This window comes from Camelina sativa, chromosome 9 (assembly GCF_030686135.1).
Source record: "Camelina sativa cultivar CO46 ecotype springtype chromosome 9, ASM3068613v1".
Lineage (NCBI taxonomy): Eukaryota > Viridiplantae > Streptophyta > Magnoliopsida > Brassicales > Brassicaceae > Camelina > Camelina sativa.
In genome coordinates this window covers 215,598-242,575 of record NC_141888.1, presented here as the reverse complement: position 1 = coordinate 242,575, position 26,978 = coordinate 215,598, and the positions used below count along the sequence as shown (strand labels likewise).

Here is a 26,978-nt window from a genome sequence, read left to right as displayed (position 1 = left end):
ATGTAAAATGTGTATATAAAAACTTGAGAAATTGTTAGAAATATTCTATAAATGTATGCATCTAACAATTTCTATAAACAAACATGTTATGCAATTGAACAAGCTAAACATATTTTATAACTTTTCATGAATTCATTCGGTGACATTTTGTCCACAACTAAAAAATTCCGGAAAACTAAAAAAACCAAGAGCCAGAAAACCCGAATAAACCGATTGTTTTTATGAATTGTTAAAAGCCCATTCGTTCCATTGGGCCTAGTAAAGGAATCCGTTCAGCCCATAAAAACAATGCGTCCGCGCGCTTAGCTATTAGAGGATGCCGCTCTTTTGTAAAGAGAGAGCAACACCTACGTTCGTTTGGTTATCGAGTCTCCTTCTCTCTCTCTCTCTCTGACCTTTCCCCTTTCTCCGCGAAACTCGAAGTAATAACAACACAAATGGCGTAATTAAATAAATATCTCTCTTCTTCTTCTTCTTCTCCAATTCGATGCAATAGTCACTTCAATCAATCTAGGGTTTTCGATTTTTTCTTCATGTGAATTTGTTTTTTTCTCTTTCAATTTTTTTTCGATCCAGTAAGATATTCGCAATTCTCCGAGGATGAAGCGCGATTTCGACGAAATCTCCGAGGAAGAGTGGTCGCAGCACTCTTTTAACGCTTCGCGAGTTCTTAAACGACCAAGGACTCCGAAGAGGACTCGTCCTCCGTCAAACCCTTCGCCTTCGATTGAGTCTTTTGCGTTCAGGAGACCTTCAGCGACGGCGACGAATGAGAGCAACAGCAGCGATGGTGATTGTGTTGAGATTGAGGATTTAGGTGATTCGGATTCGGAGGTTAAGATTGTGAATGGTGAGGATTTGTTGTTGGAGGATGAGGAGGAAGAGGAAGTGGAAGAGACTAAGGTTGTGATGCGAGCTGCTAGAGTTGGTAGGAGATTTGTCATTGAAGATGAAGAAGCTAGTGATGATGGGTTTGGTGATGAAGCTGAGAGTAGTGCTAGTGAGGAAGAATTTGGAAGAGGAGGAGGAGGAGGCGGGAGGAGAGGTGAAGATGAAGATGTTGTTGGGAAGGCACTACAAAAGTGTGCTAAAATCTCAGCGGATCTTAGGAAGGAGCTTTATGGTACATCTTCTGGGGGTACTACTTGTGATAGATACTCTGAAGTTGAAACTTCCACTGTTAGGATTGTCACTCAGGTACTTAAGTTTCTATATTTTTAAGTGTTTGCTCGAATTTGGGTGAAGTTGAAGCTTCTGTTAACTGGGTTTTGAAGATTTTTTTGCTGTTCTATTCATGCATACAACTAACTTTGCTGGATTTTTTATTGTCTGCATGACTCAGTTAGAAAGTAGTTTGCTTTGAGATATGACTTAGAATGTGTTCCTTAGCCATTTGGAAATTAGAGTTTGATTAGTATGTTGTGGCATTCTTTGATTGGTTGGTTTAGGGTTTACCGTCTTGTTAACTTAACTCATATACTTTTGGTGTTGATTATGTGATGATCACAGAATGATATTGATGAAGCCTGTAAAGCAGAGGATTCTGATTTCCAGCCTATACTCAAGCCGTACCAGTTGGTTGGTGTTAACTTTCTTCTTCTGTTGTATAAGAAAGGAATTGAAGGAGGTAAATATTTACTTGTTTCGACCTGTTAAACTCTTTAGCGTAAATGTCACTTTGCAACTGACATTTCTGTTTATTGTAGCCATTCTAGCTGATGAGATGGGTCTTGGAAAGACCATTCAGGTGCATTGTACTCTGTTATTACTGGATGAGTTGTCTTAGTTTCTTTATCTTATCAATACTAATGTCGCTCTCATTTTCAGGGAATCACTTATTTAACCCTCTTAAACCACTTACACAATGACCCTGGTCCTCATTTGATTGTATGCCCTGCCTCTGTCTTGGAAAACTGGGAGAGAGAACTTAGAAAATGGTGTCCATCATTTACTGTACTTCAATACCATGGGGCTGCGAGAGCTGCCTATTCAAGAGAATTGAATTCTTTGTCAAAAGCTGGGAAGCCACCACCATTCAATGTGCTTCTTGTCTGTTACTCTCTGTTTGAACGGCATAGGTGAAACTTGGCACTACTCTCTTGATTCCGTACTTGCTTTTTGGCTTTTCCTGTTACTCACAGATGTTGGAATTTTACAGTGAACAACAGAAAGATGACCGAAAAGTACTAAAACGATGGCGTTGGAGCTGTGTTTTGATGGATGAGGCGCATGCTTTAAAGGATAAGAATAGTTACAGGTGGAAAAATTTGATGTCTGTGGCCAGAAACGCAAACCAGCGTCTTATGCTTACAGGAACGCCTCTGCAAAATGATTTGCATGTATGGTTTGGTTTCTTTCATATGTTCAAGATCTAATTAACTAGTATTGAGGATATAGAATAATTATCCTTGCATGTGTCTATGCAGGAACTATGGTCGCTTCTGGAATTCATGTTGCCTGATATATTTACTACAGAGAATGTTGACTTGAAGAAGTTGTTGAATGCAGAAGATACTGAGCTGATTACTCGAATGAAATCTATTCTAGGTCCTTTCATCTTGAGGCGTTTAAAATCCGATGTCATGCAGCAACTTGTTCCGAAGATACAACGGGTATGAGTCTACGCCCAATTGAGTACAATATATTATTAATCTATAAGCTGCAAATCTCAATCAATTTCTCATCAATCCAATGCAGGTTGAGTATGTATTAATGGAGAAAAAGCAGGAAGATACATATAAAGAAGCCATAGAGGAATATCGTGCTGCTTCTCAAGCAAGGCTTGTGAAGCTTTCATCAAAATCCTTGACTTCTTTAGCCAAGGCACTTCCAAAGCGTCAAATTTCAAACTATTTTACTCAATTCCGGAAGGTAGTCATTTTCAGCTACTACTAATACAGTCCCCTTTGTGCCAAATGAGTCTATTCTTAATGTCTTACTAAATTTTGATGGTCCAGATTGCAAATCATCCATTGTTAATTAGGCGAATATACAGCGACGAGGACGTCATTCGCATCTCCAGGAAATTGCACCCAATTGGTGCATTTGGATTTGAATGTTCCTTGGAAAGAGTCATCGAAGAAGTTAAGGGTTACAACGATTTCCGTATCCACCAGGTAAATTTTCTCCTGTCCAAAAGCTATTCAAAATCCATAAACAAACATCTTATGCAGTTTAACAAGCTAACTTGTTTCTTTCCATAGCTTTTGTTCCAATTTGGAGTTAACGATACCAAAGGAACTCTCTCAGACAAACATGTGATGCTCTCAGCAAAATGTCGGGTAAGTATATTCTTCTTCATTCTTAAAAGTCTTCTTTGTAGAAAACCGAATAAGTATAATTAACCTCGTTAGCGATCTAACTGTCCCTTTTATTTATCAGACATTAGCTGAGCTTCTCCCTACAATGAAGAAATCCGGCCATCGGGTTCTAATTTTTAGTCAATGGACATCGATGCTTGATATCTTAGAATGGACGCTAGATGTAATTGGCGTTACATATCGAAGACTTGACGGCAGGTAAATAGAAAGAAGAGTAGTAAATTGTCATTTTTTTTTATGATTCTGCAAAAAGGAAGAAGCTTAAAGTCATTTTTTATTTTTTTTGTTTCATACAGTACTCAAGTCACAGATAGACAAACCATAGTCGACACATTCAACAACGATACATCGATCTTCGCTTGCCTGTTGTCAACTCGAGCAGGTGGACAAGGTCTGAATTTAACCGGGGCAGATACAGTAATAATTCACGATATGGATTTTAATCCACAGATTGACCGACAAGCTGAAGATCGATGCCATCGTATCGGTCAAACAAAACCAGTCACTATCTTCAGGTTTGAGCTTTAAAACCATATCCTCCTCATTCTTTAATTTTATAGTTTGGTTTTGAGTTAATATATTTGATTGGGTTTGATTTATGTCACTAGTCTATACTCACCATTATCTGTAATAACACTGGCAATGCTGGTACAGACTGGTGACTAAATCGACGGTTGATGAGAACATCTACGAGATTGCGAAGCGGAAACTTGTTCTTGATGCGGCGGTTTTAGAATCCGGAGTTCACGTAGATGACGATGGAGACACGCCTGAGAAAACCATGGGAGAGATTCTTGCTTCTCTTCTCATGGGATAACATTATTTATTACCTTTTTGTTATGTTTGTTTTGAGGTAAAATTAGCCAAGAAACAAAGTTAATGTGTTATTGGAAACAAAGTGTAACACTAGCTATTAGACTTGAGAGGTTATCATTAGATCACAATAGTTATATTTCTTCTACTCCCGCATGTAAATCAAGAACCCAAAACTTCCTTCTTCAGACCTAAAGGTCTCAATTGTTTCAAACAATGTTTTGTGTTTGCATCTACAGTATTCTACTTGAAAAACCAATTCAGAGTAAAGACAAATGGACGATAAATGTGGATTTGATTGGTGGCGTGTCACAGTGATCCGATGAAGTGAACCATCAGGATAGGTGGGTCTCTTTGCTCATCAAAGATTGCATAAAGGAGTACGTGACCTAGCTTTTAAGTGTTGGTGTCAAAAGTGGATACCTCTCGTCATGATTAAAGCTCTCGAGCCGTAATTCATATTAAGAGTTTAATACACAAATCTCAGTAGATTGTTTTCTCATTGTCTTTTTTCTGAATCCTAACAAAGAACTAGCTCTAATTGGGACTTGGTTCAAAGAATGTCTGAAAAAAAAAGGCCAGTCACATAGTTATTACTTAATGATCACTATATTATACGATTGAATCATTCAATCTGGTAATGGTATGCAAAGTAACTCAAGTAAAAATCAATAAGACCATACTAGAGTAGTTTTTATTATCTTTAGCAACTGGCAAGGCACGTTTTGAAGGTGTTCATGTAGACATGTACATTCAAAACTTGAATTTGAACCAGGGAACTAGGGCCAACCGGAACCTTGTTGCAATATGTATAGTGAGAAAACAAAATCGTCGTGTACAACTATTAAAGTCACATGATAAAGAGAAAGCAACCAGCTTTTGTCTGCCATAATAATTTGAAAAAAAAAAACATTTCTCCTTTTAAAAAAAACTATTGCATTTAGCAGTATTATTATAGCCACATATTATGATTTTATTTTGTTTGTAAAAAAGAAAAATTATAATTTTATTTTGACAACACCCAATTTTTATTTTATGCAACCAGTAATGTTATTTTTTTTTCATTTAGGTACGATAAAGCCTCTATCCGTGACTATTCCACTTGTTGTTACCTTTTTTGCGTGGCCACTATCATTGTGAATTCCACAAAATCTGACTGAGTTAATTATTTACTTTTTTTCTTTTATATACGTTTTTTTGTTTCTTTCTGAAACAAATTTTGGTTTTATTGATCAATTTGGAGAATGACTTGTCGAAACGGTAGAATGCCTATGGCGTGTCTTGTCACACCTTACATGATGGACCAGAATTTTACATTCATGAAAGTGTCGGTAAAGCAAATAAATGGTCAAATTCACAACACTCTTGTTAAAATCAAAAGTGAATACCTCCAAAAATAAAAATAAATTATTATTCCATATGTGAAAAGAAAATCATTGATTACACCTCTTTACTCTCTATATAGTTGTGCCATTGATTTTTCTCATTACCAACACACTTGAAGTCTAAATTTTTTTTTTTTTTTTTGAGCAAACTCTAAAAATATTTAGTCTCTCTATCTCTCTGAAAATGAAGCTCTCTATGCGTTTGATCTCAGCTGTTCTCATCATGTTCATGATTTTTGTCGCCACAGGTTTGTTTCTTATAATCTAATATATCATTTTCGACAAAAAAAAATCTAATCTATCATATGCACACAGATAGCCTACGTCTTATTTATGGTTTCTATCGATAGTTCTTGTGGTTTATCTAGCAAAGCAACTTTTATAATAGTTCACTGTAGTCACTTCGAAAGTTAAGCTAGCTATGGTCTAAACCAAGTGCTAATGTTGTCTAGGAATGGGTCCAGTCACTGTGGAGGCACGCACTTGTGAGTCACAGAGCCATAGGTTCAAGGGTACATGCCTCAGCGAAACAAACTGCGCAAACGTGTGCCACAACGAAGGCTTTGACGGAGGTAATTGCCGTGGACTCCGTCGTCGTTGCTTCTGCACCAGACAATGCTGATTCTCATAACTTAAATCTTCGATCCATCGTCGTGTGTGTTACTTCTTTCTCATCTTATCTTCCGTACGGTACCATGGCCGTACCGTACATGTGTGTGTGTTCTCGAATAAGTCTTTGGTTCGTCTGTTTCCGATTTTAATGTAATGTTAAAAAACCAATAGGTTTTTTGTTCTAGTAATTAAAGTATTCGAATCTATGTTCTAATAACCTTTATCTACAAGTTAAGCCCATTGTTACAACTACAAGTATGCTATACATTCCGTTTGAGAATTATTTGACGCATCAGTTTCATATTTCACATTGAAGAGAATTCTGATCGAATAAAAAAGATAAAAACTTGAACATATATCTTGGGATGCCACAACAATTCGAACCATCTCTAGAGAATGAAGCGTGGAGTGTGTATGCGATACAAAATTATACTCGTGGATGTTAATTGGTGGAGATAGCAAGGAGTAACAAAGTGTAACTTTCTAACAAATTTTAGTTATTTTTTGTCTGATAACACAAATCTTAGTACTTTGTTACAGTGGATATACATGGATTTCTAAATCCATATGAAATTGTAAATTCTAGAAATCAAAATACATGGATTTTGAAATAACATGTTTTATCCTTGGATTTGAATCCTTCTATTTTACACTTTCAAATCCATACAAATCCATTTAAAACATATTACGAATTTTGAAATCCAAAAACAAATCATTAAATGAATAACATGAGATTTTAACAAAGTATTTGTAAATCATAGAACCAATAACACATCATTTTGATAAGTATTTTAAAATCAATGATTGAATAACACATGATTTTTGTTTGGATTTCCAAATCCATTAAAATCATAGAACCAATAATCCTCTCGAAAATACCAAATGTTAAGTTTATACAACTAGCTAGTAATGTTTTCATATTGGTATCAAAACTACTTGACTTATGCTTGACTATTCCTCTTGTCGTTACTTCTGATGTGGCCACTACTATTGTGGATTCCACAATATTTTGACTAACTCTATTTTTAATTTTCTTTTTATATACGTTTTTTCTGAAATAGAATTTGGTTTTATTGGTTCAACGATGACTTGTCGAAACGGTAGGAGTTCTCGGTGCATCGTGTCACTTGCGTTAAGGACCAAATTAACGTTTATGGCAGCAGCTGTAAAGCAAAATACAAATCGACAAAATTACAAAGCAAAGAAAATGTGAAAAGCAATAAAAAAGACGATATTTACAAATGTCAGGACTGTTTTAAAAATTCAAATGAAGATAAAGACGATATTTACCCAAAAATATCTAAAAAATACTTTAAAACGCAACTATCTAATATTCTAATCAATTATCTCTTTAGTCCCTATATATAGTGCCATCTTCCTCATTAGCAAACTACACACTCACAGACTCACTTCTTTCCAAAGCTGTCTCTCTCTTACTCAACTCTTCTTTTCTCTAAAAATGAAGCTCTCTATACGTTTGATCTCAGCCGTTCTTGTCTTGTTCATGATATTTGTGGCCACAGGTTCGTCGTTACTCATTGCCTAATATCTAACTTTGCTACCCATTTCTTCTTTATTTGTCATTTGGTTATGATAACACATCATATATATTTATGGTTTCCCTTTATGAAAAAATTCAATATATGTGGTTAATACCGACTGTTCTGGTGAAGATGCTAATATTTTAAGTGGTCTTTTTTATTTATTAAATACTGTTGACATCTTAACTAGCTATTATATTCAAATTCTTGTATAAATTGCTTTAAAGATTAAGTAATATGCGACATGCATGAGGACATGAAACTAGGCTATAGCAGTACTAAACTACTAATTAAGTTATTTTTTTGTTATCTAGGGATGGGTCCAGTCACGGTGGAGGCACGCACGTGTGAGTCAAAGAGCCATAGGTTCAAGGGTAAATGCTTCAGCGAAACAAACTGCAGAAACGTGTGCCACAATGAAGGCTTTTCAGGAGGCAATTGTCGTGGATTCCGTCGTCGTTGCTTCTGTACCAGACATTGCTGAACGATCTAGTCTCGTAACTCAATCCTCGATCCAGTATCGTCTTTACTTACTCTTCTTTCTGTCTAGTCTCTCGTATAGTACCATGTTGTACTGTGCATGTGTGTGTTCATTGTGTTCTTGAATAAGTCTTTGGTTTTGTGTGTTTCCAGTTTTAATGTAACGTTGAGTAAACTATAATGGCTTCTTTTTAAAAAAATAAAGGATTCAAATCTGTTCTGATAACCAGTACATGCATGTTAATCACATTTTTGCAAATAAACCATGCAAGTTAATCATGGAATTATGTCCATAATGTTTTGTTTGAAGAGATACAGTTTATGCCAGAACTTGCATCATCTATCAAGGATGCAAGTATAGTAGCGGAGGCTTAGGACAGACCGAACAACATACAAAAATTTCACTTTATTCACCCTGTAAAATTGTTCACTTAGTTTTACTTTTTGCATTGGCGACGGTCAGTGTGGGCTCTTCGGTATCTGACTATCTCACTAACTCAATTATTTACTTATTTGCTTCGAACTCTCTGCGTGTCTTGTCATCGTTATTTAAGACCAAAGACCAAAGATTACATTTACAAGAGTGTCGGTAAAGGAAATCTATCGGCAAAGTTCCAAAGAAAAAAAACTCCAATATATGAAAAGCATGAAACTAAAAAGAAAAAAAGAAACGACAAGTCGTCGTCACACCTCAGTGGCAAAAAATAAAAAGTGAATATAATGGAATTAAAAGATATTCGTTTTCTTTTCTTAAAAGTTCATTTTATATATGTAATATATTAAATTTTAATTATCTCGAGCGTTCTTATACCTTTTTAGTCCCTTTATATAGTGCCACCTTCCTCATTAGCAAACCTACACTTACCTCTTCTTTCCATATCTCTTCTCTCTCTGTCTCAAAATGAAACTCTCTATGCGTTTGATCTCAGCTGTTCTCCTCATGTTCATGATATTCGTCGCCACAGGTTCATTACTCAAACATAATATCTAACTTTTCCCATATTCATGCGACTATTTACGTAATTGTATCTTCATATTTCGTCATTTGGTCATCTTTATGGTTGGTCGTAACTTTCTCTTACTTATTCTAAAGCAAAACTCACATATTATAATTCTTGTGTATGTTAATATTCTCTAGGGATGGGTCCAGTCACGGTAGAGGCACGCACATGTGAGTCAAAGAGCCATAGGTTCAGGGGTCCATGTGTGAGCAGACACAACTGCGGAAACGTGTGCCACAACGAAGGCTTCTCCGGAGGTAAATGCCGTGGATTCCGTCGTCGTTGTTTCTGCACCAGACATTGCTGATCCATCGATTCTCATAAGTCAATCTTCGATCCAACCGTTGTCTTCTTCTTATCTAATCTTTCGTACTGTACCATGTCGTACCGTACGTGTGAGCGTGTGGTGTGTTCTAAAATAAGTCTTTGGTTTGTGTTTCCGATCTTAATGTAATGTTAAATCGACTAATGGCTTTTTATTTATTAAGGATTTGAATCTATTTTGTTCGACAATGTAAATCACATTAATGCGACGAATAAAAACAGATAGGGTACTATCGACTAATAGAAATTAGAGAACCAATTAAATAGAATTATCTGCGCTGATGAATATTCCGGAACATTAGTACTATCAACTTAGATTGGTTAATCAAAAAAGTATCTCGTTAAATAACAAATCAAGTGAATATCATATGGAACGACGACGACTAATCTAATCTTTTTTCTTTAGTGCAAAGTAACAAAATGGATTCATACAAAAAAAAAAGTAATAAAATGGAGCGTTAGCTACTTACCACACGTGTCTTTGGTGTTGTACAACTTGTACTAGAACTATACACATGTACTGCTTGTAGTAATCGTATTGTTAAATAAAACATAAACGTAGCTGTAGAAAAAACTAAAACAAATAATAAAGTGCGTTCATGACAATATTTTTTTTTTTAATAAAAAAGGGAATCAATTTGGTTTGTCTTTGCGAAGTTTACTAATCGTTCGTTTTATATGATAAATGATTTTAAGTCTGCCGAAAAAAAGGAAAGAAAAAGTTAAGTGTTTGATACCTCGCTATAAGGGCAAAATGCCTACTGTGCTGAGACCGACCTGGATTTTGGATTAGTGCATGAGAGAAATCACAGGCTTGAGTAGTAATGACCGTTCGTTAAGAATCATTATTTACTGGCGGACCTATGTAGAAGGATGGGGTTCAATTGACCCACCATTAATTTGGATTTTTCCTTAAAGAGTTTATGGATTTGCATGCTATTATTGAACCCACTACTACATTTTCATTTTTGACATCCCATTAATTATAGCCCAATGTTTTTGTTCAACTGTAAGAAGTACTAAAAGGTCCATGAAATAAAATTTACTTAAAACAGTCCATTTTACTAATAAGTAATAACTAAGACTCATAACATACTTTTATGTAATAACATAAGGCCAACTAATTTTAATTTTTTTTCGAAGAAACGTCAAATTTGACTCGCACAGTACGACAAAAAAAAAGAACTTGCGTTTGCGTCTTTACTAACGTCTTTCGGTCTTTGGTTTAATATACCGTATTTATGAAAAACAAATTAATTAAGATTCGACACAGGTTAAAAAAAGTTTTGGTTCCGCCACTCAATCAATGCATATGCTGATATGCAGTCACAACAAAGTTACAAGTCCGAGTAATAAATTCTCCACCTGTTCTGGTTGGACAGATGGGTTCATTTAATTAGGTTCTTGGTTCACCAATGGTTTCGTAAAACCCAAAGGGGAGCTTTGGTAATAATATAAACATTAATGTAATTAGGGAAAACTTCGTAACTTACACAAAACCATACAAAAACTTGGTGAACGTTTGTTTTCAGTAAGAAAACACAACCGAGGCAGAGCTTTTGATGATTCATCAATGAGACTCTCATTCAAATAGCTTAATTTAATAGGTGGACTCTAGTTTTCAGAAGTGTTCCATTTTACCCATGCATGAAAAAGTCTAAGTCTACATGCACAATATATAACTGTTTCATACTTTTAACTACTACTTTTAATACAACTAGGTTGATACCCGCGCTACGCCGCGGGTTGTTTTTGGATGATTTTTTCATTTTATATTTGTTTTATCTGTGCAATCATAATTAAATTAAAATTGTTTAAATCTTTTAGATACATTAGCAAATTTATATTATTGCCTGAAGATGTTTTGATTTCTCTTTAACTGTTGTTTGTTAATGTTTGCATATCTTGAACTGTAGAATTGGAAGAATTAATGAAAATGATGAATACTTTTGAGCGTGAGATAATATCGAGTTTATGGTATGCTCTCAAGTGAAATTTAAGTTGGGACATATTTGTTAAAGAGAATTCAATGACGTATGCAATGAATGCTTCATATAAATATACATATATCGTTTGATTAACTATATGCACTATGTTTAATTTTGTTTTTGCTTAGACACATATTTACATTTTTAAAACCATATTGAGTACACACAAATTTTTCAAACCACACTAATCGAAGTTTCTATCTTTAACTTGTTTGCTCGGCCAACATTATTTGAAAAGATACATACCAACTCACAAGTATATCGTGTATATGGTATAGAAGCAACCGGCTGCTCGGCTGCTCCACTAAACGCTCATATCACAAGCTAAATGGTTATTTGGTCTTTAGAAAAAAGTTGGCTCGTATTGGGTTTTATTGTAGTCTATTGTAGTTACATTCAGTTTGTTCCCTCACACAAATTTGTAATTTTGAACAAATTGTTCATCATCGTTGTACTCCTCTGCGACTTGTTTCAGTAGCTTCTCCTGCAACTCATAAGCATCATCCCCTCGAAGAACATCACACGTCCATGTCATCGAAACCTGTTCATTGTGGAGATGGATATAAGAACATAAGCACTCAGCCCAAAAATATTCTTCTACACTTGGTAATTAAGGAGTAAGAGAAGTTTCTTTTAAGTTTCTAGGGAGACTGTTTTGATGAGAAGTTTGAAAAACGCCTTTTTATGTAACAAAAAAATGGGAATAAAAAGGAGACTGACCATTTCCAAAGCTCCTCTAATGACTCCACTTAAGACATTGCAGTAGTAAAGACCTTGGCAAGTATTGGGAAGTCCTCCAAGATTATACTGCAGCAAGCCTCATATGCGTCCCAGCTTGTCACTGATGCAGTGACCCCTAAGAACATCTTGAACCCCACCTGGGTAATAAGGCAAAGCATGTTACTGCTTCTCAATACCATTAAACCAAAGGAGATATCTACCAGACATTAAATACTATGCTCTAGACTAAACTCAGATTAAACACTTACGGTTTGGTTAATTAAACACTTATGGTTTGGTTTGTGACTTGTATTGCGGCTTCATAGTGAAAGCGTTAACCAAAGACTATAGAGTTACCAAAGTCATAGACACGTTTATATCTCTTGATGAACCCTAACACTTTCTCATCATAGTGAAATCATTAGTTCCACACAAGAGAGCCATAGCCAAATACCCACATCATCATGTTCTCACGGTAATGCTGTATAAGGACAAAATATAAGCATAAGTAAGAAATCATGATTTTTTGGAGGGAAAATAGCCAGAGAAATAGGACCAACATGTAAAACAAGTCAAGTGCTAAACACACATATGCAATTAACAATTGAGAAAAATGACAATGGACCAGCATTCGAAATGTTAGTTACTCTTTAATGTCAACAGATAAGCCCAGTTTTTGGTTTATCTTAAAACATAATAGATAAAGACCCAAAGCAATACCAATGAGGCTACTTGGAACCCAGTTTTCTCTTCTTGTAAACCCAGTTTTTGAATTTACCCTAATCATAAACCCTTAAAGAACCTCAATTGTAACATACCATAACAATGTTTAAACAAATCACATCATATCTAATATTCTGGATCAAGCTATTGTACTAAAAATCTAGGAAATGAGAATGAATAGATAGAGGATGATTGAAGTTTAACACAAGTATTGAGGACGACGAGAGTGACTGAGAACTATAAAAAAAAAAAAGTTAACAAATCGGAGTTTATCATCCATCTCTCAATTCTCAAGTCGGAGAAATGGTAGTAGAGATGACAATTTCGTTGCTTTGTCGAGAAAGCTAAATGGAGATTTAAAAATTAATGCTTACATAGTGGCAAGACTGCAACACATGCAAGAATTTACTAAAAGATGGATTTTTTAATCTCCACACTTAAAATAATTTCAGTTCTCCTAAAAACAAACTCCATTGATGTTATGAATTAGAAATTACCTCAGGATGATCAGAGAAAGAAGCAGAAGGTAAGAGACCAAGCGACGTAACAGATTTAACAGAGCCGAGGAATTTTTCACCAACCTTAGACAAATCCATCCCATCACTACCCTGAGATAATAAGAAAGGGAGAAAGAAGAAAACCCTAGAGCTGTCGAATTCAGCACCATAACCAAGTTCGTTTAGATAAGAGAAATGGATTACCCAAAACTGAATGGGAAGAGATTAGGCTGCATCTCTCAATTTCATCTAAACGGCGACGAAGAAGAAGAAATCAAGCATCGATTGAATAAACGTATCGTTTTACTTTTTTGCTTTGTCCACATAAGACTAAAACCAGCTGATGTGTATTAATGTTATAATTTGATTGGTTATAGGTGTCAACACCAGCTTCAATGTTGAGGCTGATGTGTCACACCAGGAATGCAACGCATTCTTCTTTTATTGTATTGATTAAAGTAGTAGTAAGCTATTTCCCAAGTTGAAATTTTCGATGTGATATTTATTTTGATGTCGATTACCCATAAGAGTTTTTCCATTAACATATATACTAGCTAGAATTTGATTGATACTAGCTAGTATCAGTCATTATGAATGTCTGAATTCGAGTAAGTTGTTTTATCTTTTGTTTTGTTAAAGCCACATAATTTTTAGTGAGTAAATAGACTTATGCATGTTGCCTTTATATTATTAACATATTCGTTCTCATTTTCTGTATGAAATTCTTGACATGCTTTTTCTCAAGATGATAATTCCTTTTTGCAAAGTTTTTAAAATCAGGTCGGAACAATACGTTTGACTAGTACATAGGTGAACGAGTCCTTTTAGAGTCCGGACTAAGAAAAACGGATTAACTTTGAAAAACTAGTTCTATATATTTTGAAACGATTACTTTTTAATCCAGTACTAATATTTTGTAGAATTTCAAAATATAACCAAACATTTGAATATTTCTCTTTCAAAATGAAGTTTTCTTTGCGTTTAATCTCAGCCGTTCTACTATCATTCATGCTCCTTACTTCTACAGGCTCATTATTCATTCTCATGTCAAATATGTACTTATCTACACAACAAATATGCGTCTACGTGTTGTAACTCTTCATTTGGTTATATTCTGTTTCTTTTTTTTTGATATATAGCTAGAGTAGATTTTATGCCGATACTCAGATTATTCTATGATAATTCTTGTGAAGCAATATATACAGTGTCTTGCTTTTTTTCTTATTCGACATTTGGTTATAACTAAGAGAATTGATTATGGTTTATATGATTTTCAGGGATGAGTCCGGTCATGGTGGAGGCAAGGATGTGTGGGTCGAGGAGCCAAAATTTCGATGGACCGTGCTTGAGTGCAGCCCCGGCTCAATATATTGGAATGCCCTTGGGCAAAATTTTTCTTTTTGGCCTTTTATCTAATTTATACTAAGAAATTCAAAATATTTGGACCCATTAAACATGTTTCTAAAGACATTTTTGTACATAAATAGGCCTTTTCACATTTTAAAACAAATAAAAACGAAATTGGACCCTATTATATGGATCCAATATTATTTTTGGTCCCCTATTCTACTATTTTACAATGAAAATGAGTCCTATAATCTCAGTCCACCCTAGTTGAGCAGACAACTGCGCTAACGTTTGCCGCACCGAAGGTTTCCCCGATGGTAGTTGTGACGGACTCCTCCGGCATTGTTACTGCCACACACCTTGTTCATGATATTCTCATTACACATCAAATTAAATCTAATATATATATATATAGTAAAAATGTCATAAAAATCCTGAACTTACCAAAAGTGTTGAAAAAGCATGAACTTTGCATATGGTGAAATAAATACTTAATTTTACTTTCAGGACAAATTACAAATTTTTGTTGATTACTTTTAGGATAAATTACCAAAATACTCCATCTGTTTCACAAAAAGTGTCATTTTGACATAATCCACACAAATTAAGAAAATTATCTAAATTTCTGTTTTACCTTTTATAAATGCACTAAAATTTTTCTTTTTCTAATTAATTAGCTCAAATTATAGGGATAAAAAGAGAATTTAATTTTTAAAACTGCGTTGAAAACATAAAATGACACTCTTTTTGTAACAAAGAAAATGTGTCAAAATACACTCTTTGTGAAACAGAGGGAGTAAAAGACGTTGTCAAGTCAACTACAATGGATTAAGTCAATGTTAACAAATTCAGTTAAATTGCAAAACGGCGTTGTTTTGCTAAATAGAATAAAAAAGGAAAAACATGAGGTTTAAACCTGTTACCTTTGAAAGAAAACATAAGTTATTTAATCAACTGAGCTATAATGATTAATTAAAGAAAAAATTAGAATACATATCTCAATCTTAATAGGTAATTTTAACTCTATACTAAATCTTTTAAGTCTTTGAAATGTACCCTTATGGGCTGAACTAAATGACTATTTTGTCCTTGATTACAAATTAAATTAAACTAAATACAATATAATTAAATTAATTTATTTGAAAATTTTATTTTTAAAAATAATGTGTAAACTAGATATTCAGAATTTTCTGGATTAGTTTTTAAAAATTATGAATTAATTTATTATATATAATATTAATCAATAACTAAAAAATTAAATTAAGATAAAATAAATAACATATACCCTTAATTAATAATTAATTAAACATTAAAAAAATAAACACAAAATAATTAAACTCATCATTGTTAGACAATTATTTTTAAAAATAACTGTTTATATTTTAGATATTGAATTTTTTTTGATAATGATGAAGTAGTTTATTATGGAAAATATTAATCAATAAAAAAATTTAAGAAGTTTTTTTTGATAATGATGATGAAGTAGTTTATTATGGAAAATAAATTAAAATTTTTAAAATTAAAATTATGGAAAATATTTTAGATATTAAAATTTTTTTTTGATAATGATGATGAAGTAGTTTAAAAAATAAATTAAATTTTTTTTGATAATGATGAAGTTGTTGTGAAACACTTAGTGGACTCAATAGACTGGCCCATATACTATCCATGGAGACTCGGCCTCTCGGCCATACTCGGTCCGCACACACCTTTGGCCCATGAGCCGAAGCCTTCTCGGCAACTCCTTACTTATGTCGGTTTAAGCTTAGGGCTTTGTACTCTACTATATATATGTGTGTAACCTCGGGATTAATTAATAAGAATACACAAGAGCTTTATCCCTAAACTCTATATTCATTACACGTTATCAGCACGATAGCCTCTTACCCTAAAACCCTAAGGCAGCCGCCGATTCTCTCTTCTTCCCTAAAACCCTAAACCGCCTCTTGTTCTTCATCCCCTTCGAGACTTATCTCTTTGTCTCGAGTTCTCTTGCTGATCCACGAGCATCCTTAGCTCGTGATCAAGTTCTTCTCAAAACCCTATCGAGGTTCGTAGTTCGCGGTTTCGGGGGTGAGTTCGCGCGCAAGGAGCTGTTCGCGGTTCGCAAGGAAGCTGTTCGCGGTTCACGGGAAGCTGTTCGAGGTTTGAAGTTCGTGAGATATCTGAGGTCTTTAGCTCCCAGATCATATCCGGTCAGACCGTATTGGTGTTAAGGTAAAGAAACTCGAAACCTCCTTAGAACCCGAAAATCGAATTTGGACTTTAAATCTATTAAATCCTAAAACAAACAAGTACACAACCAACATAGCTTGAGATCTCTAGAAACTAAAACTTAAAATCGGATTGCATGATGTTTAAAACTAAAACTAAAACTAAAACTTAAAGATTGGTGTCGATCGACACCGTCGACACCATCAGCTGGTTCGTCGACAACATCAATTTCAGCAATCACATTGCCCTCAACATCAATCTTTTGGCCCTGCTCATTGCGCAAGTGGCCCTCTTGATCCCTCAAAGCACCATCCTCATCTCGCATCAGAATGATAGTATTAACCATCTTTAGAGATTTGGCTGCCTTTCTGTTCTCACGCTCAAGTTTTCCTAACTCTTGGTTTGACAAATTCACAGTAGGACCAGACTTGTTGCTCCTTGTATGAGGTCTAGGAGGCATGCACCTGAAACACCAAAGAGAAGAAAAACAAAAACGTGTAAGTAGAAAATAAAAAGAAAAATTTAGACAAAATCTAAAACTCAAATCTAATGGTAGATCAAAAGAGTCCCCGGCAACGGCGCCAAAATTTGATATGCTCAAATTAATCCCTAGAGCTACTCTCTCAAATTAAGAGATCACTGTAGTACTTAGGGGTCGGATTCTACAGAGACTCAAGATCACACACAATGGATTATAGAGTTTTATAATTAAGCTAAAAAAATTAAATTGAATAAAGAAAAGCAATGCAAAATATTAAATAAAGCTGTTGTAAATTCAGAAGATCAAAAAGCTAGGTCTAGAGAATTTCTCAGGAAAATATGAAATATTAAATCAATCAATAAATTAGGATTCAAGCAATTAAGAACAGATCTAGAACTCTAAACACTTTTGTAAATTAAATCAGTTCTCACTGCAAATAATATCTAAATTTAAAACCAGAAAATCCAAATCTCTTTGTAAAATTCTAGGTTAAAAATCAGCAATAAAATCAGGTTTAGATTGTTCACAAAATTATTAAATCAAATCTCTTTGCAAGAAATAATTTTGCTCATCAAAAGGTTTTATCAGGAAAATCAATTATATTCTCATATCAATTTATTTTCCTAGAGTATTAATTCTAGATGGCCAATCAAGGATTAATATGAAGAACAACCTAAGATGAAGATATAGATAGATAATGAATCCTAAATAATCAGATCTAATAATTCATAAAATCCCTGTGAAAAACCCTAAACCTAACAAGCAAACTACTCAGACATATTCAATGAAGAACAAAACATCTTTCTGAATAATAAGCAATTGAAATTAAAAGAGTAAAGAGGGAGTTCAAGAATTCTTCTCTCAAAGCAGTTCAGATCTCTCTCCCAAAAGCTCTCAAGATCTCACAGGGTTGCAGAAAAATAAAACTTGATAGAATGAAACTTGAGGGTTTGGAAAACCTAAAAACACTATTTATATGTCCTAAAACACGTCAGGGACTTGTTTTGCAATTATGGAAAACTTTGGGGCAGATTTGTAAAACTTCCTAATTTGGCTCTTTTCTCGTTGGCAGCAAGGGTGTCGATCGATGCTCCTTTGTGTGGTGTCGATCGACGCTCGGTCTATGATCCGACTCCAACTTGATTTCCTTCGGTAAATTGCTCCAAAATGATCCAAATTGTTCCATCCGTATCAAACTCCTAAATAACCTGTAAAGACTCACAAATAACCTAGAAACAAACCAAAAGACTCAAAAAGCACACTTATATCATGGTTAAAAACCGTAAAAACCATGATATATCAGACACTCTCAACCTTTCACACCAATGACAAACTGCTCCAGCAGCGAATTCGTGAAAGAAACTTTCAAACATTTGCAAGTCTTTTCTCTTGTTTGTACGAGCAAGAAATCTTGAAGAAAAACCCAGAAGTCAACCTTGTGCATCTCGATGATGAAGGATACTTTGATCATGAGAATGATGACTCCCTAGAGACTTCCGATTGCCTCAAAGATGATGAATGAATTTTTGGTTTTTATTTTGGTTTAATTCTATGCTTTTATGATTTAATTTATTCTATGTATTGGATAATTGATTTGGTTTAAATTCAAGGATTTATTTTATAAATTATTTGCCTTATTAAATTAAAACATAAAATGTTGTTTTATATTGAAATGGTTGAGGATATGAGTGAACTAGTGGTGGACAGTGGATCCAGCCACACTATACTAAGAGATAAAAGATATTTTATAAACCTCACCATGAAAAATGCCAATGTTAGTACAATTGCGGGTATAGCAAACTTGATAGAGGGCTACGGACAGGCTCACATATTTTTGCCTAATGGCACACACATTGAATTAATTGATGCCTTATACTCACCCAGCTCTAAGAGAAACTTATTGAGCTTTAAAGATATAAGATTAAATGGTTATCATGTTGAAACCAAGGGTGAAGGAACTAAAGAGTTCCTCTACATTACAGAAATTGTAAAAGGACAAAAGAAGGTCCTAGAGACTATACCTGCACTAGCCACTGGTTTATACCATGCTAAGATTAATATGATAGAAGCTAACTTGGCTAAGCACAGAATGTTCAATGAACAATTCACTCTATGGCATGACCGGCTAGGCCATCCGGGTTCGAACATGATGCGTAAACTGATTAAAAGTTCGAATGGGCACAGCCTTAATGTAAGAAAAGTTATCCCTAAACATCTCACTTGTGTAGCATGTGCACAAAGGAAACTTATTATAAGGCCATCACCAGTAAAAGTCACAAAAGAGACTTTACATTTTCTGGAAAGGATACAAGGTGATATATGTGGACCAATAAACCCATCTTGTGGGACATTTAGATATTTTATGGTGATGATAGATGCATCAACCAGATGGTCACATGTTTGCTTGTTATCTACAAGAAATCTAGCATTTGCTAAGATGTTGGCTCAAATTATAAGGCTAAGAGCACACTTTCTAGATTTCCCACTTAAGACTATACGTCTAGATAATGCTGGTGAATTCACATCCCAAGCGTTTAATGATTACTGTATGTCCATGGGGGTGAGTGTGGAACATCCTGTGGCACATGTCCATACACAAAATGGACTAGCTGAGTCCTTCATTAAACAAATACAAATGATAGCTCGACCATTGTTAATGAGATCGAAGCTCCCTGTGTCGGCTTGGGGACACGCAATATTACATGCAGCAGAACTCATACGCGTCAGGCCATCTAGTGAACACAAATATTCACCATCCCAACTATTAACGGGTCAAGAGCCAGACATTTCCCATCTCAAAACATTCGGTTGTGCTGTTTATGTACCTATTGCTCCACCACAGAGAACTAAGATGGGACCTCAGAGGAGGACGGGAATATATGTTGGATATGAGTCTCCCACCATTATAAAGTATCTTGAGCCATTAACAGGAGATTTATTCAAGGCCAGATACGCGGACTGTCAATTCATTGAGTCCGAATTCCCTATGTTAGGTGGTGAGACTAGCAAGCTGGTCAAGGAATTAACATGGAATCAAACATCCTTAAATTGGCAAGATCCTCGAACTCTGGCATGTGATGCAGAGGTTCAAAAGATTATACATTTACAGCAGCTAGCTAATCAATTGCCAGATTCCTTTGCTGACCCAAAGAGAGTAACAAAATCGTACATACCAGCTTGCAATGCACCAGTACGAATTGATGTTCAGAAGGAACACAATATTCAAGTTGCTACAGAGTCTAAAACCCGTTTGAAACGAGGTAGACCATTAGGTTCCAAAGATAAAAATCCTCGAAAGTCGAAAGGTGCAAAACAGACCGAGGTTCAGGGAATTACAGAAAGTACAGACATGGCCGCGGCAAATGATAAGGAGCCGGATGGGGTTCAGGACGCTGAACCTCTAGGTCCTGAAAATATTGATAATAATGAGATTTCAATAAACTATATCATGTCTGGAATTAAATGGAACAGAAAAGATGTCGACATTGATGATATATTTGCATACAAGGTAGCACTTGAGATAAATAAGGATCTAGAACCCACATCTATATTAGAGTGCACTCAAAGCAAAGATTGACTTAGATGGAAAGAAGCTATTGATGTGGAGTTAAACTCTTTGAAGAAGAGAAGTGTGTTTGGTCTGATCTTAAGGACAACACCTGAAATTAAACCAGTTGGACATAAGTGGGTCTTTGTAAGGAAGAGAAATGAGAACAATGAAATTGTGAGATATAAAGTACGGCTTGTAGCACAAGGATTCTCTCAAAGACCAGGAATAGACTATGAGGAGACATACTCCCCTGTGATGGATGCAACGACTTTTAGATATCTAATAAGTCTGGCTGTAAGAGAAAAACTGGATTTGCGGTTAATGGATGTTGTAACTGCATACTTATATGGTCCACTGGATAATGAAATCTATATGAGATTACCAGAGGGAATAGAACTCAAAGATAAGAGTGGTTCTCGAGAACAGTACTGCATAAGGCTAGACAAATCGCTTTATGGACTGAAACAGAGTGGTCGAATGTGGTATAACAGACTAAGCGAATATTTGGCAAAGAAAGGCTATAAGAATGACCCGATCAGTCCATGTATATTTATAAAGAAGTTTGCAAACAAAGGATTTGTGATAATAGCAGTCTATGTGGATGATTTGAACATCCTTGGAACCTCTGTGATCGCCCAAACTGTAGAATACCTCAAGAAAGAATTTGAGATGAAAGACCTAGGCAAGACAAAATTCTGTTTGGAATTGCAGCTTGAGTACAAAAACAATGGTATCCTTGTGCATCAAAGGGCATATACAGAAAAGGTACTCAAGAGGTTTAATATGGAGCAAGCTCACCCATTGACTAGCCCCATGGTTGTGAGAAGTACATATGTAGATAAAGATCCATTTGCTCCTAAGAAGGCCGATGAAGAAGTTCTCGGACCAGAAATGCCTTACCTCATTGCTATAGGAGCGTTAATGTTCTTGGCTAGCCACACTGGACCAGACATATGCTTTGCCGTGAACCTCCTAGCAAGATATAGTTCTTGTCCAACCATAAGGCACTGGAATGGTATTAAACATGTTCTGCGTTACCTACAGGGAACGACAGATTTTGGTCTACATTACACTAACTATAACAAAGATGGTTTAGTTGGTTTTGCTGATGCAGGTTATCTATCCGATCCACACAATGACAAGTCACAAACAGGTTATGTGTTTACACACGGTGGTACAGCAATCTCTTGGCGTTCTATGAAACAAACCCTTGTAGCCACATCATCAAATCACGCAGAGATACTAGCAATACATGAAGCCAGCCGTGAGTGTGTCTGGTTGCGGTCCGTGATTCAGCATATTCAGACAGACAGTGGATTGGAAGACATCAAAGAAGCAACCATAATTTATGAGGACAATACAGCCTGCATCGCACAGCTCAAAGAAGGTTACATCAAGGGAGATCGGACGAAGCACATACTGCCCAAATTCTTCTTCACACATGAACTACAAAAGGCCAGAGAAGTTCAAGTGTTGCAAGTGCAGTCATGCGACAACTCAGCCAATCTCTTCACCAAATCGCTACCGACAACAACATTCAAGAAGCTCACGCATCAGATTGGAATGCGGAGACTTAAGGACTTGGAGTGATGTTTGGAACAGGGGGAGCAATGTGTGCTGTACTCTTTTTCCTTCACCAAGGTTTTGCCCAATGGGTTTTCCTGGTAAGGTTTTAATGAGGCAGCACCCCCAAGCACATTGCATAGATCCCATTCCAGCATAGGCACGGTCATCTCGTCCAAGGGGGAGTGTTGTGAAACACTTAGTGGACTCAATAGACCGGCCCATATACTATCCATGGAGACTCAGCCTCTCGGCCATACTCGGTCCGCACACCTTCGGCCCATGAGCCGAAGCCTTCTCGGCAACTCCTTACTTATATCGGTTTAAGCTTAGGCCTTTGTACTCTACTATATATATGTGTGTAACCTCGGGATTAATTAATAAGAATACACAAGAGCTTTATCCCTAAACTCTATATTCATAAGAAAAGTAGTTTATTATGGAAAAAATTAATCAATAAAAAAAATTAAAGAAAATTAATCAATAGATAATATTATTTTTCATTTAATAAAAAAGTTTTGAAAAATAATAATATATTTTAATTTATTTTGAAAATTGTTAACTTTAATAAAATAATAATAAATTGTGATATTTTAGAAAATAAATCAACAGTTCAAAAAAATCGACTATGTAACAAATCAATTAATAAAAAAATAAATCGACTTTTTAATATAAGTCAACAAAGAAAAAAACATAAATCAGCAGGAATAAAATATAAGTCGACAGTTAAAAAAGTCAATCATATTAATAAGTCAACTTAAAATAAAATAAGCCTACTAATACCAAACAAATCAACGGGAAAAAATTATAAATCAACAAACAAAACAAATAAGTCAACATCATCAAAAGTCGACTTTGTAAAAAAACAATCAAACAAAAAAAATCGACAATTTTATAATAAATCGATGGAAAAATAAATAAGTCGACAAAAATTAAACTTAAGTCAACCATTCAAAATATCGCCCTTATTAATAAATCAATGTAGAATATAATAAGTCAACAATAGATAAACAAATCAAGAGAAACAAATATAAATCGATGAACAAAAAAAATAAGTCAACAGTTAAAAAAATCGATTATGTTATAAATCCACTAGCCATAACATAAGTCAACTGTTCTAATATAAGTCAATGACACAGATAATTAAGTCAACAGAAGTAAAAAAACAAAACGATTATTCAAAAAATCGACATTATAAATAAATCAACCTTAATTAAAATAAGTCTAAAACATTGATATATATATATATATATATATATTATAAATTGTATAATCTTGAATTATTTATTTTTAAAGAAAATTAAATCTAAATAATATCAACAAAAATATTTAAATTCCTTTTCTTTAACCAAAATTTTAAGATCAAAAATTTATTCATGTAATCATTATTTAAAATACAATAAATAATTTTCCTTATAATTTTAAATTATTAAATAATTAATTCTGAATTTAAGAATTTTAAAAAGTAATTTATTTTTAAAGTTAATTTATTTTTAAATATAAGTTAAGTTTTTATTGTTTTTATTTAATTGTTAAAATTATTTAATAATAAGGTTATTTTTATCCATTTTCATTCCAAAATGTGTAATTTTCAAATTTCTTTTCAAATATAGTATAGTTTTCAAATTGTCCCTTAATTAAATGATATTGCACAAAATTTTGAGATAACGATTACTTGATAATATGATCAGCGACAAAAAAACTTTCTCCAATCGGAGAATCCAGTCTCCCAGTTCCAAAGGGGATGCTAAGGCGAGTGAAGAAGGTTAAATTGATTTCTGATTTGTTTGTATTAAATTACAGAGAGTTCAAAGATTCTGGGAGATTGGGATTCAGCTCTTCCAGTGAATCTTGAAGAAAGAATCGTGATGGTCTCTGTTCCCACTTCACCGGGATCTAAAGACGAAAGAAAGAAAAAGATGAAGAAGAAAAAGAAATTGAAAGTGAAGCGAGAGAGCACAACAAGGAAGAAGAAGAAGGAAACATGTAAGAGTTAACATCCAGCTACTGATGTTAACTATGGTAGCTGGACTTGGAAGAGCATTGCTTGGATCCTATAGCTCGGGAACAAAGGATTTCTTCTCAGAATTTGAATACTAATGTCCTTGCGTTGTGGTTTGAGGTCTTCCATCCATAGTTTATTCATTTCCTCATTTCTTCCTTGCCTTGTAATGTGCTGATAAGTTTGAAGGTGTGATCTCTTCTCTCTTATCTCTTCTCAATCCCAAGTACAAACGATGAACTCTAACTGACAAGATAGGAGTTACAATGCTCCTCTCCTATCACCATGAACAGAGCACGCAGGCTCTCTAACAAACTCTCACTTAAGTGATCACGAAGGATGAGTCTTTACAATAGACTCTACTCGCTATTTATACTACTATCTATTTCTTTAGCTCCTCACACGTGCCTCTTATGTGCTTATCAATACTCCCCCCTTTCAAAACAGCTTGTCCTCAAGCTGTGATGTAGCCAAAGTAGTGAAGATGGAAACCAAAAAAGACAATCGATGTTTTCATGGTAGAGCTGCTGCACACACATTAATTCTCCACACCATAGTGTAGTTGCAGGTTCTGAGAATGTCTTCTGCAGTTTCTTCTTTCTCCAGCAATGCCATACTGAAAAGTAGCCGATCTTGTCTACAGTTGCAGTAGACCAGGAGCCATGTGTAACATCACTACAATGAAACTCAACCAGAAACCCAACAATCATATACTCGATGCCACTCTTGTTAACACATACAGGCCAATTCCCTTTGTCATGTTCATTCATCGTTTGATGAGAGTCCACCAAACTGTCTTGAAATCGCAAATAAAGTAATCTCATAGGATGCAATTGTTGCAGATTATTGTATCTCTTCCAACTCACTGTTCTGCTCCAAGTGTGTGAGTAATCATGTTTGTGTCGTCTCTTAAGTCGTACCTTCTTTGGCTTGTATTTGAACATCCATTATTTCAAATGTCTCCTTCTCTTCTTTGTTTTCAAACTTTCTTTCTGTGGAGACAATGGCCTGGACATTTGGTATAGAGAACAAATGTTGTGGTACTACTCAAATTCTGAAACATCTCACCATCACCTTTTATCGAAACCATCTTGATGTTATCCTGAAATCCGTTGGTAGCTATTACCAAGTCTGAAGCTTGTTGATGACACAATTTCTTCACACAAACAGATTCTTCTTTCTGCATCAATTGCCTCAGGGCATCCTTAATGGGAGAACATTTTTTTGTGTTCTTAGATTAAATATATAGTGAAAATAATGTAAAATCAGTTGTTAAGATCATAGGTAAAAAAAATGGGGGAACTAATTTTGGTGTTCTTAGAATAAAAATATACTGTTTAAGAACATGTTTAAGATTTAATACAAAAACAAAAAAGCTTAGTTGATGAACAAACTAATACAACTAATCCTAATAAAAGAAGAGTCAGGTCTGAATTTAAAGCTCTGTCTCGTTTTCGTTGAAGTTCCAGTCTCTGACAAGGTCTCTTCTCACAGCACGGCTTCGTACTAAGCGTGGTGAGGCTCCTTCACCTGCTTGGAAATTGGGTTGTGGGGTTACCTTTGAGGATGATGCAGGGAGAGTGTTTACCTTTGAGGATGATGCAGGGAGAGTGTTTACCTTTGAGGGTTACCTTCCTTGTGAGGCAGCTGACAATCACAGAGCATCTACCTTTGTTGTCTGAGCTAGAAACAGAGTAGCTTCTAAATGAGTGGGATGGGCTCTCTACACTATGGCACACGGGGTTTGAATCACAAGCACACTTGCTCTTTAAAATTCCTGCGTTTAGACATAGTCCAATGGTTTCAGAAACATACGAATGGAACATAAGATAAAGGTCTGTTGCGAGTGATCTCACATTTCTGTGGAACAAGTTACTTGAAAAAGGACCCTTCATTGTGAAATAAATAGAACAAGAACTAAGCTAACCATTCACAAAAAGTCAATTCCTTTACTCACGAAATCTAAACAAAATCAGACACCGTTTCAAACAGCAATATTGAACTTCTTCGAATCACCAACTTACTCATGAACACTAGCAAGCAAAAACAAAGACAATGCAAAATTTTACATCATTCGAAAAAAGAACATCAACCTTCAACTTCTCCCCATCATCAGCCCACACGAATACCAAATTAAGTATCTTTCCAGTTTCTTCCTCTCTATGAATCTAACAATAAACACCAAAACCCATCACTAAACTCAAAACTCATTCACAATATCCGCATTTTACTAAATCCAACGATTGAAACTGAAATCTTAAGAATAATACCCTGAGGGGAAGTACTCGACCCGATTCAACAAGCGACGAAGAGCCCTGACCAGCTCGGATCTGAAGCGGGAATCCGACTGCGGGAAAACCACGGCGGGAATCCGACCAATCGTCCGGTCTCGAGCCGATACTCCTCGACCCGTGGCT

General features: G+C 35.1%; 4 protein-coding genes, 1 long non-coding RNA gene and 1 pseudogene across 11 annotated transcripts; 4 read left to right on the top strand and 2 right to left on the bottom strand.

Annotated features, from left to right (window-relative positions):
• Nucleotides 1-311: 311 nt before the first annotated feature.
• Nucleotides 312-4,350, top strand: LOC104773116 (protein CHROMATIN REMODELING 19). Of its 6 annotated transcripts, none has more exons than XM_010497664.3 (13): nt 312-422; nt 577-1,197; nt 1,510-1,627; nt 1,707-1,747; nt 1,828-2,078; nt 2,159-2,339; nt 2,427-2,612; nt 2,698-2,871; nt 2,958-3,116; nt 3,204-3,281; nt 3,382-3,518; nt 3,617-3,835; nt 3,975-4,350. In XM_010497664.3, the coding sequence occupies exons 2-13, from the start codon at nt 601-603 to the stop codon at nt 4,135-4,137; spliced, it is 2,304 nt and encodes a 767-aa protein (XP_010495966.1). In that variant the 5' UTR covers nt 312-422; nt 577-600; the 3' UTR covers nt 4,138-4,350. The 6 variants fall into 6 exon arrangements, 3 of the variants coding, with proteins under 3 accessions (XP_010495966.1, XP_010495965.1, XP_087320226.1); XM_010497663.3 differs by having other exon boundaries at nt 312-442; XR_015565461.1 differs by having other exon boundaries at nt 331-442; nt 3,631-3,835.
• Nucleotides 4,351-5,509: 1,159 nt separating this feature from the next.
• On the top strand, nt 5,510-6,347 carry LOC147937516 (defensin-like protein 2). Of its 2 annotated transcripts, none has more exons than XM_087464099.1 (2): nt 5,510-5,766; nt 5,983-6,347. In XM_087464099.1, the coding sequence occupies exons 1-2, from the start codon at nt 5,703-5,705 to the stop codon at nt 6,138-6,140; spliced, it is 222 nt and encodes a 73-aa protein (XP_087320225.1). In that variant the 5' UTR covers nt 5,510-5,702; the 3' UTR covers nt 6,141-6,347. The 2 variants fall into 2 exon arrangements, with proteins under 2 accessions (XP_087320225.1, XP_087320224.1); XM_087464098.1 differs by having other exon boundaries at nt 5,971-6,347.
• A 1,133-nt stretch (nt 6,348-7,480) lies between these two features.
• LOC104773114 (defensin-like protein 2) lies at nt 7,481-8,377 on the top strand. The gene is made up of 2 exons (XM_010497661.3): nt 7,481-7,653; nt 7,986-8,377. Exons 1-2 carry the CDS (start codon nt 7,590-7,592, stop codon nt 8,153-8,155), a joined length of 234 nt encoding a protein of 77 aa, XP_010495963.1. The 5' UTR covers nt 7,481-7,589; the 3' UTR covers nt 8,156-8,377.
• Nucleotides 8,378-8,958: 581 nt separating this feature from the next.
• Nucleotides 8,959-9,639, top strand: LOC104773113 (defensin-like protein 1). The gene is made up of 2 exons (XM_010497659.2): nt 8,959-9,116; nt 9,290-9,639. The coding sequence occupies exons 1-2, from the start codon at nt 9,053-9,055 to the stop codon at nt 9,457-9,459; spliced, it is 234 nt and encodes a 77-aa protein (XP_010495961.1). The 5' UTR covers nt 8,959-9,052; the 3' UTR covers nt 9,460-9,639.
• A 2,148-nt stretch (nt 9,640-11,787) lies between these two features.
• LOC147937515 (uncharacterized) lies at nt 11,788-13,730 on the bottom strand. The gene is made up of 5 exons (XR_015565853.1): nt 13,609-13,730; nt 13,405-13,510; nt 12,454-12,665; nt 12,185-12,342; nt 11,788-12,005 (listed from the first exon to the last, which is right to left on the bottom strand). It is a non-coding gene; the product is annotated as an uncharacterized LOC147937515 (long non-coding RNA).
• A 12,263-nt stretch (nt 13,731-25,993) lies between these two features.
• Nucleotides 25,994-26,401, bottom strand: LOC147937514 (uncharacterized; annotated as a pseudogene).
• Nucleotides 26,402-26,978: the final 577 nt, after the last annotated feature.

What these genes read in the sequence shown, in the direction of transcription:
- LOC104773116 (XM_010497664.3), top strand. Translation starts at nt 601, where the DNA reads ATGAAGCGCGATTTCGACGAAATCTCCGAGGAAGAGTGGTCGCAGCAC. An exon ending in TAAGAAAGGAATTGAAGGAG is followed by an intron (nt 1,628 to 1,706) that starts GTAAATATTTAC and finishes TGTTTATTGTAG; the next exon opens with CCATTCTAGCTGATGAGATG. An exon ending in CTCTGCAAAATGATTTGCAT is followed by an intron (nt 2,340 to 2,426) that starts GTATGGTTTGGT and finishes GTGTCTATGCAG; the next exon opens with GAACTATGGTCGCTTCTGGA.
- LOC147937516 (XM_087464098.1), top strand. Translation starts at nt 5,703, where the DNA reads ATGAAGCTCTCTATGCGTTTGATCTCAGCTGTTCTCATCATGTTCATG. An exon ending in CATGATTTTTGTCGCCACAG is followed by an intron (nt 5,767 to 5,970) that starts GTTTGTTTCTTA and finishes AATGTTGTCTAG; the next exon opens with GAATGGGTCCAGTCACTGTG.
- LOC104773114 (XM_010497661.3), top strand. Translation starts at nt 7,590, where the DNA reads ATGAAGCTCTCTATACGTTTGATCTCAGCCGTTCTTGTCTTGTTCATG. An exon ending in CATGATATTTGTGGCCACAG is followed by an intron (nt 7,654 to 7,985) that starts GTTCGTCGTTAC and finishes TTTGTTATCTAG; the next exon opens with GGATGGGTCCAGTCACGGTG.
- LOC104773113 (XM_010497659.2), top strand. Translation starts at nt 9,053, where the DNA reads ATGAAACTCTCTATGCGTTTGATCTCAGCTGTTCTCCTCATGTTCATG. An exon ending in CATGATATTCGTCGCCACAG is followed by an intron (nt 9,117 to 9,289) that starts GTTCATTACTCA and finishes AATATTCTCTAG; the next exon opens with GGATGGGTCCAGTCACGGTA.